The following is a 17,966-nucleotide window of genomic DNA, read 5'->3' on the forward strand; positions in this document are numbered from 1 at the left end:
TTTTAGGGCTTGCTGTCACAACCACTAGGGTTATCTTCCTGAACCTCGTATGCTGCCTCAGTCTCTAATGCTTTTGTGAGCCAGCCCTCCAGACCACCCAACCCAGAGTATCCATCCTGCTGGGGGCAGCTGACTGACTCTCCTTATGTGCTACTCTACTCAGGCCTCCAGATCTGTGGGAAACCAGTGACAGCATATCCCTTGCCTGCTGCAGTAATTGGGAAGGGGTGTGTGTGGGTGGGGGGGTTTAGGAACATGTCCAGGAAAATACTCTTCCTGGCTGAGCTCTTTCCACAAGAGGATCCCATTGGTGAATAGTGGAGTCCCACTGGCAGCCAGGGCACTCCACAGAAGGAATCAGGATTTTGTGTCCAGCCTTGGTGGAAGAGTGAAATTGCTCAGTGTTTGTGTGTTTGGTTGCGGGAATGTACTGTCTAGGAAGAAGTCCTTATGGAGGGATCCCACATTGCTGGGGGCGGTCAGGGATGGAATTCAGGGAAGAGAGAAATCAGGGAAGGAGGTGGGACTCAGTATAGCTGGAGAGTCCAGGATGGAAGATGTAGGGACTCTAGAGGAAAGGGGAGATCAGGACATGCCAAGAGATGGGGGATCTGGACTAAGGGCAGGTGGAGTTGAGAGGTGAAAACTTCAGGCTACTCACCAAAGGCTGTAAAGTTAACTGGGCTCTGCTTTCGTGGGTGACGGGTTGGATCACAGAAACCCCCTTGGGAGCTGCCACCTGATGTGCAAAGACTACCTCTGCTCCTGTTTTCCCTGCCAGCTCAGGACTCCAGCACCCTGTCTTGCTGAGCCAGACACTCCCGTCTGGCTCCAACACAGACCCAGGGTCTGAATAACTTGCCCCAAAGCTGCAAGTTTACCTGAAAACAGCTCACAGAAGTGTGCTTGTCTTTAGCACTCAGATGCCCAACTCCCAATGGGGTCTAAACCCAGATAAATCCGTTTTACCCTGCATAAAGCTTATGCAGAGTAAACTCATAAATTGTTCGCCCTCTATAACACTGATAGAGAGATATGCACAGTTGTTTGCTCCCCCAGGTATTAATACATACTCTGAGTAAATTTCTAAATAAAAAGTGATTTTATTAAATACAGAAAATAGGATTTAAGTGGCTCCAAGTAGTAACAGACAGAACAAAGTAAGTCACAAGCAAAATAAAATAAAATGCGCAAATCTATGTCTAATCAAACTGAACACAGATAATCTCACCCTCAGAGATGCTTCAGTAAGCTTTTTCTCAGACTGGACACCTTCCAGGCCTGGGCACAATTCTTTCCCCTGGTACAGCTCTTGTTCCAGCTCAGGTGATAGCTAGGGGATTCTTCATGATGGCTCCTCTCTCTCTCTGTTCTCTTCCACCCCTTTATATATCTTTTGCATAAGGCGGGAACCCTTTGTCCTTCTGGGTTTCCACCCCCCCTCACTGGAAAAGCACCAGGTTAAAGATGGATTCCAGTTCAGGTGACATGATCACATGTCACTGCAAGACTTCCTTGCCCACTTGCCAGCACGCACATATACAGGAAGACTCACAGGTAAACACAGCCATCTGCGGATAATGGTCCTTGTTAATGGGAGTCAAGATTCCAAACCATCATTAATGGCCCACACTTTACATAATTACAATAGGCCCTCAGAGTTACATTTTATATTTCTAGTTTTAGATACAAGAGTGGTACATTTATACAAATCAGATGATCATACTCAGTAGATTATAAGCTTTGTAATGATACCTTACAAGAGACCTTTTGCATGAAGCATATCCCAGTTACGTTATATTCACTTATTACCATATTTTTTCTAAAACTATCCCAGTTACATTATATTCACTTATTATCATGTTTTTATAAAACCATATAGACTGCACAACGTCACACCTGTATTATTATTTCTCTAGCATCCTGAAGTATGCTGGACACTTCAGAGATTTGATATGGTAGGTTCTTGGCCAGGGAAGCTTCCAGTCTAATTAGACACAAATCTGACAAAGGAGCAGGAGAGAAGATCAAGGGGGATGGCGCATCTCTGTGGGAGACCTGGTTAGCTTGGCATCTCAGGCACCTTCTGGCTTGAGTAACGCTCCAAGACTCAGTGGAAGTGGCCACTTGATGCAAGCCGTTATTGATCAGCATTAAGGGCCACAGAAGAAATTTTTTGACCATTTCTGGTAACTGTCAGTTTTAGGGGCATTATTCTGATTTTTTTTGAAATCAAAGATGGGAAAGGAAGGGTTTGGATAATCCCCTGTTGTCATTTGTCTTTTCTTTGTGACTCCAGCTGTGGATTCTTCAAACACTGATTTCTCCATCTGTCTCCATTCCTTCCTTCCAAGATGCCACTGCTACTAGGGTTGTTTCTACAACATATCTCGTACTAAATTTTGCTTGTGAAGTGTCTGAGTCATAGGCTGATGTCACACATGTTGCTGCAGCTGGGTTGTCTCTATTTTCCCAAGGCTTATCTATGCACAGCTTTTGTACCAATTTGACTGACTATTTCGGTTTGGAAGGCCATCTAGTTAAATCAGTACAACACGCTTCCCCCCCACCTCCTCCCTCACTGTGTGGTTGCGGTTATGCTGTTATTGATGTGCTTACGTTGATATAGCTACTGCCAGTATAAGCACTGATACCAGTTTAACTGTGCCCATGCTAGGAGACTGCATCCTTTAAATATATTGGTTTCTAAACTGGTGGAGTTAAATCAGTGCAAAACCAGCGTGTAGACAAACCCTCAATGACTTTTACTTAGGAAGGGAGGGTTGGAGATGGGACTGTAGTTAGATTTTTCTCTGTCATGTGCAGGTATATTGCAGATCAGCTAGTCTATGCATCTATTTATGTAATGGCCTTGTAGTTGTTGTTCTGTCCCCTTATGCAGCCTCACCTCTTCATTCCAGTTCTGACTATGTTGCCTGTTGCACTGGTAGCCTTGTTGATTTATCTGCAGTGGCACTTAGACTTCTTTCCTGCTACATTACTAGTTTCCAGAGCCTGTCAGTGTGAGCAAGTCACTTGAAATTGTCCTTCCAATGTATGCCCCCTGGGAGTTGTCATGGCAGAATTTCATCTACCATTTTGTTTTCCATTGTTCCTAGTTTTGCTGGATCCTTCTGGAGTCCCTCACAACCCTCTCTGGTCTTGTCTCACCTGGATAACCTATGTCATTAGCATATATCCCACCTTACTCTTGGCTCTGTCTGCCAGATCATTACTATTTCAATCTGTTGCAAGGTGGGGGTAGGTAGCCTGTGGTTCTCTCCATACTCTATTTCATTTAAAAAATACTTTGCATGAATAGTGTCATTCATCACAAAGGTTCCAAAAGCATCTACAAATCTGTCACTTAATTTCTAGAGGCCACCAAAGTGGCACATTTTACAAATAAGGTTACAAAGAATCAGGCATGAAAAGGTTAATTAGAACTCCCAGTAGCCCCGTGAAATAGCTATTCTTATTAGTACCCTCACTTTTATAGATGTGGAAGCTGAGACAAAGAGGTTAAGTGGCAGAGCTGGGACTCTGCTGTAACCATTACAACACTCCTCACTACTATTTGGCATCATCTATTTTTCCTCCAATGGGGAGTCCCTGAAGTTGAACTTCCTCTATATATTTTTAATTTATCTGAAGAGAGAAAGGGAAGAAACAGTTTTTCTTAGTGTCAGCCCCAGTGCTACTTATTCCAGCCCTAGCACTCTGATGACTATATAAGTACCTCGATAGATACTTGGGGCCTAATACTCTGCTATACAAATCAATAGTAATAACATCATCGTTTTTCTGTGAATCTGCTCTTCAACCAGCAGAGGGAACCCAAGCTCTGCTATGAGAGCTGTGCTTATGCCCTTGATGGCATCATTGCTGACACTCCTGAAAAACAGTAAATGGTTTATTGCCGTGTTGGCTCATGCGTCATAAGAGGCAAAGAGGCGGAAAAGTGTTTCCCAATGGAAAAAGTCCAGGCTTCAGGCAAAGAGAATTTGTTTTTGAGCATCCATAAAGATTTTATAAGTGGAAGCATTTATATATATTAAAAAAAAAAAAAAAGTACTTGCCAGGGTCCCTTTCAATCAAATAACTGCTGTCCTCACCTAAGACACTTTCTTTAGAGTCTCTTCCATTTCTATCTCTGCTAGTCTGTTTCTGCCCTTGCTTTGCTGTAAGGACATTTGCATGAAACCTGGGTCTGTTTCCCTTCATTCTCATCAGCCCTTGTGGTTTAGTTCCCACAAGCCTCTCCTCAGCATCTAGTGGTGGTGTTGAACAAATACAGCCACTTCCTGATGAAAGCTGCTTGCGAAGGCACCTTGAAGTCACCCACAGCACGTGCACACATGAATCTGTTGTGCTCTGGTGGACACGGAGGGTCCATGATGGTGGCATTTTGGGAACAGGTGGCCTTAGGAGTAACTGAAGCTGCTTCCTTTGGAGAAATGGTGGCATGTCCTGGAGAGTAGGTGTGGGCAGGGTATGCCCTGGAGCATGGATATGTTGAAATGTCCTGGGGCAGGAGTGGCAATATAATGCCCTGGAGAGTGCATGTGATAGCAGGGAAGCATTGGTGGACATCTGAGAGAGTAGGGGCAGGTGGGATGCACCCTAGAGCATTGCAGTGGTGGTGGCATGACCTGGGTACTGAAGTTGTTTTGGGCTCTGGAGGGTGGGGAGTGGCAGCACTGGGTCCTGGAGCTGGAAGAATGTGATTTATGGGATTAAGGACTTGAATGTATTGAGGGCTCTGGAGATAAGTAAAGTTAAAGCCATCTGTTACAAGAAGATGGGACTTAAAATATGCTCTCTTGTCTGTGTGAAATGGCCCTTGAGAGCCACTGGTTTATAGAACCTCTGGCCGTCCCTGTCTAGCAAGTGGAAATAGTAAAGTGTCTGTGAGGTTCTGCATTTGGGCATGGCAAGGCGGGAGGGCGTGTCATTTCTTCCACCCTCTATTCCCAATACAGTGTTGTTGAAATAAATCTAAGTATGTGCTTCCCTGTGGTGCTGCCATGTTAGGAGCTGAGAAAGGCTCCTGGCTGTGGGGAATCCTGTAGCAGGTTCCGTCACCGTGTCTCACCGCCACCTGTAGCTGTTCTCAGCAGCGTGGCGAGAGCAGGCAGAGGAGAGCAAGGTGGCCGAGCGAGGGAGCAGAACTTAGAAGGAGAAGGAAGGAAAGGAAGTCTGATTAAGTTTTGTCTTGAAGTGTCTGTTTTTGGGTTTGTCCCTGCATTGATCTGCAAGGGAATGAGGCAAGTAATGGCCCCTTGGGGACCTTCAGGACTTTCCTCTCAATGTCAGCCGTCATTTTCAATCACTCTCTCCCTCCCAGCCATTAATTTTGGCCCAGGATCATGGGGACTTGTCCATCTATCACTCCTAATTGACACTAAATGATCTGTCAGTTTATTGATGAACGGCAGGAGTGGAATTGTCACAATATATTTTACTTTCTAACAACTCCTCCTGACAATTTTACCTTGTCCATCTCACTCTCCTCACATAAATCTCCATTGGCCTCTCGTTCTTTCTCTTGGGCTGTTCTGGTGCCAGCCGCCTCCATGCCATCGGCACGTGTCAAGGACATCAAGATGGCGATACAGCTGTGGTGTGCAGGCCCAGGGTGTGTGTGAGGGCTGCTTTTTTTTTTTTTTTCTTTTAAATAGGCTGTATGTTCCGGGAATGCTAACTGGTTCCCATCCTCTTGTCCCTCTATGTCATTGACAGGATAGTATTCTCCTTGCCTCTAGCAACTGGTGGTTATGTTCAGCCCCAGTAAAAGGCAAAAAACAATGGGCAGAAGAGTCACCCTAAGAGACTCCCAGCAGGGCAGTAGCAAGTGGTGAGAGAAATATTTCCCATTTTAATCCAGCACAGTTCTTGGTTACAGTGGGCTTGCCCATGAAGGGGCGATAATTGGACTTTTGCCCTTTCCTGCTTCTTTGCAATGGGTATTGCTGGCCTGAACTGGGGTGGAGGTTGTTTTTTTTTTTTTTTTTAATTGTTGTGTTTTCTGTTTGTATTTTTCTTTGTTAGACATGTAGGTCTTCTCTAACCTGCTTTTCCTGATGGACACTGCTTGACTGGAGAACCAGTGGGATTATGGTATCACCTGGTGGAGTTGAGAAGGGAATATCTGAGAAAGATCGAGCATCCTAGTCTCGTCAACTGGGGGCAAAGAAAGCTCTCTCTCTAGTTCTCTGCTCCTCCAAGGAGTTCTCCAGCAAAACTAGAGGACACAAAGACCAGACTTGATGTTCCTGATATAACCTCCCTGTGGCCTGCCACTTCCCGCAGCTCCCATTGGCCGGGAATGGCAAACCGGGGCCACTGGGAGCCGTGCCTGCGGATGGTCAACGTAAACAAAATGTCTCATGGCCTGCCAGTGGATTACCCTGATGGGCCGTGTGCCGAAGGTTGCCAACCCCTGGTCTAGAGTGAGGCAGCAGCATATGTGCCCAGAGGCAGAGAAACAGGTGCCTAGGGAACTTTTACTGCACAACTGTAGGTGCCGAGTGAGTTCAGGCACCTACAGGTTAGGCGGCAGCTGAATGGGGCTTTTGTGGATCGTAAGGGTGCCTAAAATTAGATTTAGGTGCTTAAGTACCTTTGAGGATCTGCGCTCATGTCTTTTGAGCCAGACAATCTGGCTGGGACAAACATGTTTTCAACATTTTTGTATGGATGCAGGCCAGTTTGATTAGAATTCTTCAAATGTAACCCTTCTCTCGTCTCCCTGTGATGAATCCACTCTCTTAAAATAAAATGTATCTCTGAACATCACATCTTCCCCTTTTCTTCTTTTCTTTTTTATTTTTTTTTAGCAAGAGGGCAGCTTGAAGCAGTTTTGGTTAGAGGTGATTCATAAAAGAGAAGTGGCTTAGATGTGCCAGGAAATATGTTAATATGCAGACTGAACCCTCCCCGCAAGTCTGCAAATGCTCCTGCCCTGCGTGCGCTACACACGCGCGCACACACACACACACACGTATATCTGCCCTTGTACCTCTCCAGTGGTGAAAGTCAGGTGGAAAAATAAACTATCTGGCAGCCTTTTGCTCTCCCAATCTTTTTTTTTTTTTCATTTGGGAAGCATGACTTTCTCTCTCCCTCTCTCTCTCTCAAGGCTATGAGGACTGCAGCGCCACCTGCGGAGAGACTTGGTGCAGTCTGATCTGTTTGTTTCTGCAAGATGTCTGGTCCTCCCCAATAACAGCATTATTTCTGAAAGTAGCTCCTCTGAGAGAAAGGTGGCACATGTTCATGGAGATGTATCTGCCGTTGTGATGTTACTGTTCTCCAGGGAGGGAACTGAGCAAAGAAAAATCAAGTGTGGTTATTAGGGCAAGTCCCCCAAGGAAAAGAGTAGCAGCCCCTTTAAAACTATGCTGGACAGAGCCCTGGAGAATAGACGTAGGGACCAATCCTACGCTGGCCAGGGGTGAGGACCAGAGCCTTTCTATCGGAGCTGTGTTGCTTGCAGATCTGTGAGGGAGATCAGCATCTTATCTAACATCCTTTCATGGTGGGATGCCTGTCTCTTAGGCCTCTCCTTGCTTTCATCCCCCCCATTGCAGCTAGATGTGCTCACTGCATGATGCGCAGCCTGAGATGACACAGCTGTTGGCACTGCTGGGAGCTCTGCAAGTTGCACATCTGCCTCACCCAGGTACTTGCCTTAGCTACGTTCTCAGCCCAAGGTTGGGTTTGGATGCAGCTGCTCACATAATTGGCATGTGGGGCTTCTAGATCTGTCATCACACTAAGCCATGTCATAGCCTTTTTGTAAGCAAACAATGAAAGTAAGCAAGAGCACAAACAGGAGCCTCAAGGTAAGAGAGAGGCGCATGTCCTCTCCCGACAGGTTATGCTGCTTTTGTTTTTGCACATGCTCTGTCACTCTCTGTCTCCACCCGCCCTTCAATAAGCACCAGCATACTTCTCCTGTTCTGTTGTCCCATGAGCCCTCTGCCTAGAGTTTCACCTTGAGCCTGACAGGGAATGTTATTGCAGGTGTGGCCAGCAGGGGGCAAACTTTACACAGGAATAGGCACACCTTCCAGTGCAACTTGAGTCTTGCCCCTGGAATAGAGCCTGCCAGCATTTTGACAAGGCTGGCTCACTTGTTCAGATCTCCTTGGAGTGCTATAGAAAATATGTGCAGATAGAAGCTGAGTGCAACATAGATGTGACATGAGTGGGGAGCAGTCTGGGGAGGGTGTTTGCTGGGTCCCCAGTGGAGGGAGGGTTGGTCACCAGATATCTTGTTGCATAGGTGCTGCAATTTCCCTGCCCAGGGATGAGCGGAAGGGTCCGTGCTCTCAGTGCAGGAGGGGAGAAGGCAGAATTGATTTTCCAACAAAAGTGCCTCTGAGCATCAGCCTTTCAGTGTAACTTCTGCTCTTACCCACCTTCACAGCTTTGTGCCTGAGACCCATAGAGGTTACAGCATAGGGGCAGTTTGGCCCCAGATCAGAATATTGATGTCTCTTCATTCCTCATCCCTGCTGCTAGCGCTAGTGCTGGTTTCACGTTTAAGTGATGGGAGGACAGATCTATTGGACGTTGAGGCACCTGGGGCTGCGACCCTGCACACGGCCCAAGCCTTGCAAAATGACTATGGCAAAGAAATCCGCCCAGGCCCAAGCTCTGCCTGCCCACTCTTTCCTGTAAAGCTGGTGGAAACTTCCAACAAACCATATTTTACTTGCCCATCAAATATGTACCCTGGCCACCTGCCCCCAATCATCCCCAGCAGCCCTTCCCATCAGAATCAGATCCGTTCTTCCCTGAATGATGCCTTAATATACCTGACAGGTCACCATAATCGCTTCCTTTATTCTTACTTGGCTACCCCACCCTCCTGCCTCCCCATGCTAGGGTTACAATGTCTTCCTATGGTCCCTGTGTGCTGAGAGGTCACAGGCTGATCTCTGGTGCTCAGCTGTAGCTCAGGGACATGCTGTCCTGTGGCACAGAAGTGTAACGAGGGCCCTCCATGAGCTGTGGACATTAAAAGATTTCAAGGACATTTCCCCCCATTCATCCCAGTTATGTCCCCTGCTAAAATAGGTTAACGGTGTCTAATTAACCACTGAACATTGTCATGCTGCATAAAGATAGCATCCTTGCTGTTCTCTGAGCCCTGCTACTTTATCTCCATTTAGATCTCCGTGGTATTCCATTAAATGAGAGAGAAACAGTTTAACAGAGATGATGTCTACATTAGAACTGCCTTTCACCCTTCAGCACATAACTTGTAAGAGGCTCCACAGCAACTCAGACACAGTTCCATGGGGGTTGAGAGTCACCCGCTCACCCAGTCCCTTGGAGACAGAGGGGTTCTTGCAGGTGATATAGAATGGCTTGGGATAACGAGATATTTACTGAATAGGAGCAGATTTGTCTCCCCTTCCACAGCAGGTGGATGGGACAGGAGGTAGATGGGATGCAGGAGTGTGTAATAAGGGGATCTCAGAACTGTAATGCAGCCCTGCCTCCACTTTCTCTTCCATCAACTCCTCTGAAACTAAGGATAGGGATTGATAGCTGTTCAGAGCTGGAGAGAATATTCCAGGGATATTGAGTGAATGTGGGAGTAGTAGCAGCTCCTAATGTGAAGGAGTTTGAGCTGAGCTGGCCAGATGACTAGTCCAGCCCATGCCCTGGTGTCCCTGGGAAGGAATTGGTTTGATCAGGAAAAGTTAGAGGGGGAGAGGATGAAGATGCGGGTGCCCAGGTGCCACAGCATTGAGCAACGTCTAAATTTACCTAGCTGGACAGCTAGAAATGTTGGGAGCTGGTGATTTGTGGTGGTTTAATACTCCTGAATGAGACCTAGTTCTGTCTAAATGTTGCCTCACTTGCATTGTTCTGAGTGTCTTTATCTGAATGGGTGAATCTATGGTTACCAATTCTGTATGTGTTTAATGCCCTCCTTGTGCCATGCTTGTTGCTGGAGTGAGGGGAGCTGGTAAGTGCAGATTTCTAAGTGCAGGAAGCTGCTGGGAATGCAAGATTAAAGATATCGGAATCCTCCCCAAACATGGTTGGCATGCTTAAACCCAAAGCTTGTCATTTCTCTGCCTTAGCTCATCCATGGAAGGCTGTGTTCTTGTGGTTGATAAGGAGGATGTTGTGCACCCAGAGCATTACATTTTAAGAAGGATGAAATGCTTGTCCCAGCCTGATGCAATTGGCATTGAGGCAGAACCTGTTTTCAAGAGGAGGCACTCCACAGCACCTAAAACAGAAAGATCAAATGCAAATTGCATGTGTGGCTTCCAATGGCAGCTGGAGAGCTAAAAGACAAATAGGGATAGTTTCCCTGTGTTTGCTAAGCCCCTGGTGCCAACAGGTCTGGAGGTGGGTCATCCTCTGATAGGGATCCTTGAATTGGCAACATGCTTCCCCTACTGCTCCAGTAGAGCCTGTGATTTTTTTTTTTAAACCTCTGTAGGCCACAGTGGAAGGCTTGTCTTTTCTCTCAGGCTTTTCCTGAGGTGGCAAATGTGGGTTATGTATTTGGGTAGGTCCAGTTTTGTTTTTACACATAAATAATAATAAAAGCATCACATTAGCACCCAGAGGGCCCATTGTGTGGGCACTGTACAAACATCCCCTGTCCCATAGACGGTCAATGCTTTGGGGCAGAGGCTGATTTTGTGTTGCCTGTTTGTATAGTGCCTAGCCCAATGGGGCCATAATTTCTGAATGCAGTCACCAGGTGCTATCACAGTACAAAGAATAAATAATAATGGTGCCTGGTCTCTTTCTTCTGTCAGTGTAGCAAGAGACCATTGTGATGGGCATGTTGTATATAACTTCAAAAAATGCCCTTAGCTCCATTACGAGCTCCTTCTCCACTCTTCTATGCGAGGAGGTGGTCTAGTCTTGTGCATTTTCACCCACTTAATTTTCTTGCAGCCCTAAGCCTTGTTTGGGTGTTTGGAACCCACCCTGTTATCCTGGGTGTTTTTTATTGGCACCTGATGCTTTATGTATTTAGCCCTACAAGTCCCTCTCTACAAACTGTTGTTTGTCTGCTTCTCCTGGCAGCTGCAAGGGTTTGTGGTGATTCAGTGATGTGATAAGAGGTTAAATGAGCTAGGTCTGTGTTGAGTGGCTGAGGGGACAGAATAGCTCTGTACAAGGATCTGAAGAGTAAACCCCAAGGCCATGAAAAGGCTGTAACCAGGAGTAATGGGATGAAGCTAAGGAAAGTTTAGAATGAATATCCACAACATTTTCCTGCTGTCTGAGGCTGTGGTATTGTCTCCCACAGGAAAGAGATAGAAAGGCCCCTTGCTTGGGATGTTTAATCCTCTAGTGGGCAAAGCCCTGGAAGATAGGCTGGAGGGAGCAGTCCTGCCTAGCCAGAGGAGATGGATAAAATGGGACATAATTCACCTCTACTTTCTCAGATTCTTCCCTCTGAATTCAAATCCTCTAGTCTGAGCTGCTGATGGGCCCTCTGGGCTGATTCCTTGCTCTGTGTGTGTTAGCAGGGGGATGGTTGTATGTATTGGTGCATTGTCCATCTCCATCCCTCTCCCTGTAGGCAGTCACCTCCCCACCAAGAGGGCTGTCCTCTAAATGCTATAATCCCGTTGCATTGACTGGCTGCCCTTGGTAAAGACCAAGTTCAAGTCTTACTTAAGTTGCTGCAACTCTGGTCACATCAATGGAATTGCACCCACTTGCTTTGGGCCCAAAGTCTCCAATTCAGCTGCAGTTCTCTCTAATGTCTCTCCGAGTGAAAGCTCCAGCAATGGCGGTGGGGGCAGCCACCCTTCCTCTCCGTCTCTCTCAGACAGTAACCTTCTCTCGGCTTCCTCTTCTCAGAGATGGGAATCCTGTGTCCCCTGCTCCCCGCCCTCACAGGGGCAGATTAGGCACTCAGGGATAGAGGAGGCTCAGGACCTGTTAGAATGGAGAGCTAGGTGGTTGAAGGGAGAAGCCTTTCCCATCTCACTGACCTACTTTGATGGGGAAAGTGCGAGGGAATGGAAGTGACCACTGCTTTGTGGTGCTTCTTGGGAAGGGGTGTGTGGGAGAAGAAAGCTCCACATATCCCTTGTCACAGTGCCCTGAGCCCAGGAAGAGGGGAGAATATTTATTCCCAGCGCACAGAGTTAAAACTTCATTCTGCAAAATGGCCAAAGCAATCAGCGAGTGATGGAGTATCTGCTAAAAAGAAACCTGGCATTTAATTAACTTCTCAAAGTGCTGGTTCAGCAACCTCCATGTTTTACATTTTGAATATTGAACAAGCATCCCTAATCGGAACTGAATTACTTCTGGGCTTGCTGGGGTGGAGAGCGAGAGAGCTGCCATTTGCCTGCGCCTCCCCCCCACGTTATTATTATGAACTCCTGTTAACTCAGCTGGATCGGCCCTGATTTGCTGCAGCGACAGCATTTCTGACCTGAACTTGCCAAGGCCTGGGTGAGGCCCCTGGCCTAGAAAGGCAACTAGACAATATTTGTCTATGGCGGAGGACAGGAGGAACCTATTGGTCTCTCAGGGATGTAGCCCTGGAACTAACATAACTTATTTTGCTCCAGTCCCTTGTGTACTGGCCTTTGCCCTTGAGTAGGGGAAGCTTTGCCTGCAGCTCATGGGCAATGGGGACAAAAGAATTGAGGAGAAACTCAAAGAGCAGTGAGTGCTCTTGCTTGTGTTTTGCCAAGCTGCCTCTCTGGACCAAATTGGCTCTAATTTAACTGTGTGCAGTGGGCCAGCACCCACCTGCGTGCACTTTTCAAAGGTGAGGCCTGTTGTATTGTGCATGCAGTCACTTATGTCACCAGGGATGTGTGGAGGCTGCTTTGCAGAATAAGAACAATGTATTGAAAGATGTGTGTCTGTCTCACCCTATAGCCCTTTCTCAGCGTGGGCCTCTTGTCTTACAGGTCAGGACGGAAAACTGCAGAAGAAGTAGAAGAGTAAGTTCTCCTTGTTGCTAATGAAAGACTTGATTCTCTTCTGTTATGGGCCCCTAATTCCCAGTGGGAGTGTTGTGTAGTAGGGCATGTGAATGTGGGCACTGGATTTTGGATCTTGCCATGCTCAGCTTCAGGGATGTGAAGCCTTGCCTGAAGGCACGTGATATGCCCATTGTCCTGAGGGAGGGGGCTGGTAATCTGACTTCTTGTTTCCCTAGAGCCAGTGCATGTAGTTGCTCTGTCACTCCATGAGGACAGAAAAAGACAAGAATTTTGGTGAAAAGTATCTCTTTTTCTCAGCTGCCCTGGCCCCTGAATCCTCAGGTCCTGCTGTCCATAGAATCCAGGTGTTACGCTCTGTGTTCTGAAGAGTCCTTCCAGGTGGCTGCAGAATGAAGCCTTGTGGGAGAGGAGATGAACTGAGAAAAATGTGCTTGCTCTTCCCAAGTGTTCTGCAACATGGGAAAACTGGGGAACTCCTGCCTTAGATTCTGGTGGGGACTGCAGCCCCCAGGCGGAGAGAGGGGACATGAGAATAAACGCTTCTGTCTTTGAAATTATTTTCCTATTGTGCTTTGTCGTAGTCATCGCCTCAGGCAGCAGAGCCTGGAGGGATCAGACGATGGAGGAGGTAAGACTTCATCTTCTTCACTACTAGAAAAAAAAAAAAAGGCCTGTGCTCTCTAGGGTTCTCCAGAAGCATGGGCAGAATTGCCCTGAAAGAAGCAACAAGAGAGTGTGTCACATTTGTGAGAGATGCTGGGGTAAAGATCTCATTGACTCCAGAGCTGGAGAAGGTGTGATGGAGATCAGTAGGTACAGTACTCTAGGGGAAGAGGACCAGGGAGGTTACCCATGGACTTAGCCTTGGTCTTGAATAATGTAGAAATGATAAAATACTTCTGGTAAGATGGAGAGATCCTAGAACATGTTTGAGGCTGGAAGGCCAGTAGATGGTCAGGGGAAGTGGAAAGAGTCACAAGTCATGTCAAATGGTGATAAGCTCCACTGCCAAATCCTTCCTGGGTTAACACACTTCCTCTTGTGCCCATTCAGGACTAGCACTTCTGACACCCTCCTGTGTGCCCCATACCCTGCTCTCCTCAGCTGTCAAGTCTTCTACCTCTCTCCATGACCATATGAATGAAGACTTCATGGAATTCTTTTACAAAAATCTCATCACCCAAATCTGGGATTGTGTGTGTATGTGGGCTCAGGACATGCACCAGTGAATTACCCCCTTTCCAGCAGTGTACTGGCTGCTGTGAGGTACCCCAGAGTTTTGGGCAGGCTCTAGCTCTGCTGGACCTTATAGTTAGTGTAGCCTGCTCCTCCAGCACTGGGCAATTGTGTTATCAGCCAAGAGAAATAGCTGCAAAAATCCACAAGACCGAGTCCTAGACAGACACTAACCCCATATACCAAGAGGCCTCGCAGGCACGGACACTCACCCATGGTTCCTAGGAGCTACATCAAACTTCCAGTGGCTGAACTTTTTTACACTGTTTAATTAACCTGTAAAACTGAGGGCCACAAAATATCACTGAGTCAGAGTTAACTGAGTCAGGATTCACTAAGGGATCAGTGTCATGGGGCACAGCCCTCATTGCCAGACTGGCACATCCTCCTGGTTGTGCTAGGAATTAGCTCGAGGCAGATGCTCACGTCTGCGATCTGTACACCAGCACTCTGTCTCTGCTCCCACCTACAGTCCTCCTCTCAACTCCCAGAACTACAGCATCGTCTTCTGGCTAGGTCATCGTCTGTTTTCCCCCCTTCTGGGGGGGGTATCATCCAACAGTCCTGCCCCTTCCCCAGTGGCAAGGGGGGGAATCCGGGCCCTCCAACTACTCCAGGTCCCAACCCAGGGACCCTGTAAATAGCAGCCTTCTACTGCTCCTCTGTAACCTCTGTCAATGTTGCTCTATTTCCCTGGGACACTTCCCCATAGCCCCAGCACCTTCTTTGCCCTCACCTCAGGGCTCTCAGCTGCTCAGTTCCAGGAGCCATGCTCTGCTCTGCTCTGTCCAAGGTGTTTGCAGTTCTCATAGCCCTCTGGGGACACAGTCCTTACTCCCTGGGCTCCCAGCAGTAACTGACCCTGCTCTGCCCTCCCTGTGCTCTTTTAATATGGGCCTGTGGGGCCCTGATTGGCTGTTCCTTGCAGGCTCTCTCCTATTGGCTGCTTCCCACAAAGCCTCCCCGGGGCTCTATTAACCCCTTCTCTGCCAGTGTGGGGCAGATGCCCCATCACAATCAGACTTTTAGATGGGTAATGAGAATATCCACAGTTACATTGGACAAGGTAAAAATATAAGGCTTATTCAGATCTTTCAGGGAGATGATGCATTGGATATGTGGCTACCAATCCTGGCACCTTTTAAGCCCTAGTAGCTACCTCCAGCATAGTCTTAGCTTTCCCCCGGGAGACTTACTCAAACTCAGAAAGCTCAGGATCACTGAGGCTGAACGTATTAGCTCCCCATGTGTTCAAATACCTGAGATCCCTCATTTTATACGCTTGCCTCTGAATATTTGAAGTTTCTTTGCAGACAGCAGAAACCTCCCTTGCCAAATATTTGCACCATGTGGCATCTGGTACTCAGATACCATGTGTGGTAGATACAGTATAAGAACTGAGATAGACTGGGCTCTGGAGATATGTCAAATCACAGTATAATATATCCAAAGCCAAACTGCAACTGACAGTCATTTTTGTCCTTTGGAAGCCAGCATCCGTGTGTGTGTGAGTAAGGGCGAGAAAGAAAAGAAAGATCATGATATTCTGGCTAAGATTCCAACCCATACAGGTATCTGGTAGAACAATACAAGATGGAGTGGGTGGGACTACTTTAAACTCTGCACTGAAAACCTCTGAATTATCAATGCCCCAATATTTCTCCATCACTTTCCTACAGTCCTCCTTACGGAAGGAGATAAAGCATGGAAACTATATGTGAGAGGGCTCAGGGATCAGAGTCTCTCAGCAATTCCAGGGAAGGAAAGTGGATGATTAAAAGCAAAATCCCACCCCAAGTAAAATGACTATGTTGAATAAACAGTCTGGGAAAAATAAATAATACACAGTGTGAAAGTATGGAGCAGCACAGGTATCTAATATAGCCATGCACTGAATTGATTTACTGCCCCAGACATATTGGGATACCTAATACAAACCTGTACTTTGGCTTGTGTCATTCAATACAGCATTATGGCTGGGTCTTTAAACACCCAAAAGTCAAAACATTGGCTTATGGTTCCCCAAGGAATGTGCTGTGGTCTTCTTATGCTGCATATGGTGTTGACTTGTTATACCTTAATGTGAATAGCTAGGGTTGCCTAATAATTGTTGCTGTCGAACCATATATTTGAATCTTTTGTCTTTAATGCATTAGAAATCTCAGCCATAAGGTTACATTAACATTATTTATCTCCTGTGCCACCTTTTCATTAAAATAAAAAACTGCAAACTTAGAAAAAGAACACTCTGTGTTCAACAACAATTTTGATGTCTAGGCACATTTTACTTCTTATTCATACTGCAGCTTTGCCCAGAGACCCCAGGCAGGATCAGGGCCCCATTGCACTGGATGCCATAAACACACAATCTCTGCCACAAAGAATCTCCAATATGGCCTGGGGGAGTGGTGGTGGGGAGAAGGTGATACAATCAAATAGAAACATTTTGTATATTAGATAGGTTTTGTAATTATGTTGATGAAATAAATATGGACTTTCCCAACTGCCATTCCACCTAACTATGTAATGTTGAGAGATTTCTTATAGGTGTCATGGCTGAGTTGGATTCTTGAGGAGAGGTTTGAAGTAGAAAATAGTAGCTTCACAGATTAGTTCAGGGTGGGCATACCATGTGTAAAAGGACTGAGTGGAAGGAGGCCAGAGACAGTAGTGGAAGGAGATGGATTGAATGGACATATCCGACTTCAGTGATTCCTTAGAGTTACATAAAGAAAATAGACAGTGCAGTAGAAGAGTGAAACATTACCAGGAGAGAGAGCTTGTGGAAGATGGGGACGGGTCAGACATTGCAGCTCTGACACTGTTTTGGGGTATATACAGAACTGTGCTAACAATTCATTTTCTCTAAACTGTATTTCTCCAGCCATTTTCCAGGTCTCTCTTCCTCACGGACAACTGGTCTAGGACAAGTGAGACATGATAAAAAGGAGCCTTTTTTTTTTTTTTGAGTTATTGGAGAGCCAAGAAATGTATCTGACAAAAAGCATCATTTTCCCACTCTAACTCCAAATTTGGGGAACTTTTCAAAAAAGTTAGTCACCTGAGAATAGTGGCAGTAACTCCCCAGCTGTAACTAGTGTCTCTGTGTACCAAGGTTGGGGTTTTCTAAAGCAGTCAAATGGTGATAAGCTCCACTGCCAAATCCTTCCTGGGTTAACACACTTCCTCTTGTGCCCATTCAGGACTAGCATTTCTGACACCCTCCTGTGTGCCCCATACCCTGCTCTCCTCAGCTGTCAAGTCTTCTACCTCTCTCCATGACAATATGAATGAAGACTTCATGGAATTCTTTTACAAAAATCTCATCACCCTAATCTGGGATTGTGTGTGTATGTGGGCTCAGGACATGCACCAGACGGGTCCCTGGGATCTCTCTGACACAGTTTAGGAAGGCAGCAAGCCGGTCCCTGGTATCAAAAAGGTTGAGAAACACTCTTCTAAAGCACCCACCACTGAATTATCTGAGCTCTTGTGCAATGCTCTGATGTACAGCCCACACTGGCATATACACATATTTGTTCATAAAGCGTGGTCTCGGTAAACAGGTACTGCTCCGTTGCTGGGTTGCAGAGTGTCTGCCTGAGCCCTGGCTTGTGGGGCTCTGATAGGAGAGCTCTGCCTCTCTGCACAATGGGAAACCTGTTTTAACAGGATTTAATACATTGACAACCTTAGGAATAATAAACCTTCACGAGCAACAAAAAAGTGTTTAATTCCTAAAGGACAGGCCTACTTGAGCCACTT

At 46.6% G+C, this 17,966-nt stretch overlaps 1 protein-coding gene across 1 annotated transcript in view; it reads left to right on the top strand.

Annotated features, from left to right (window-relative positions):
• The window catches only part of IFT43 (intraflagellar transport 43), a 51,041-nt gene that overhangs the window by 17,731 nt on the left and 15,344 nt on the right, over positions 1-17,966 (top strand). The window contains exons 4-5 of the mRNA XM_024192795.2: positions 12,930-12,962; positions 13,547-13,593. Coding sequence (XP_024048563.1) covers positions 12,930-12,962; positions 13,547-13,593 — 80 coding nt within the window. The remainder of the gene's footprint in view (positions 1-12,929; positions 12,963-13,546; positions 13,594-17,966) is intronic.

The sequence above is a fragment of the Terrapene carolina genome, unplaced genomic scaffold (assembly GCF_002925995.2).
Source record: "Terrapene carolina triunguis isolate 2854851 unplaced genomic scaffold, T_m_triunguis-2.0 Scaffold96, whole genome shotgun sequence".
Lineage (NCBI taxonomy): Eukaryota > Metazoa > Chordata > Testudines > Emydidae > Terrapene > Terrapene triunguis.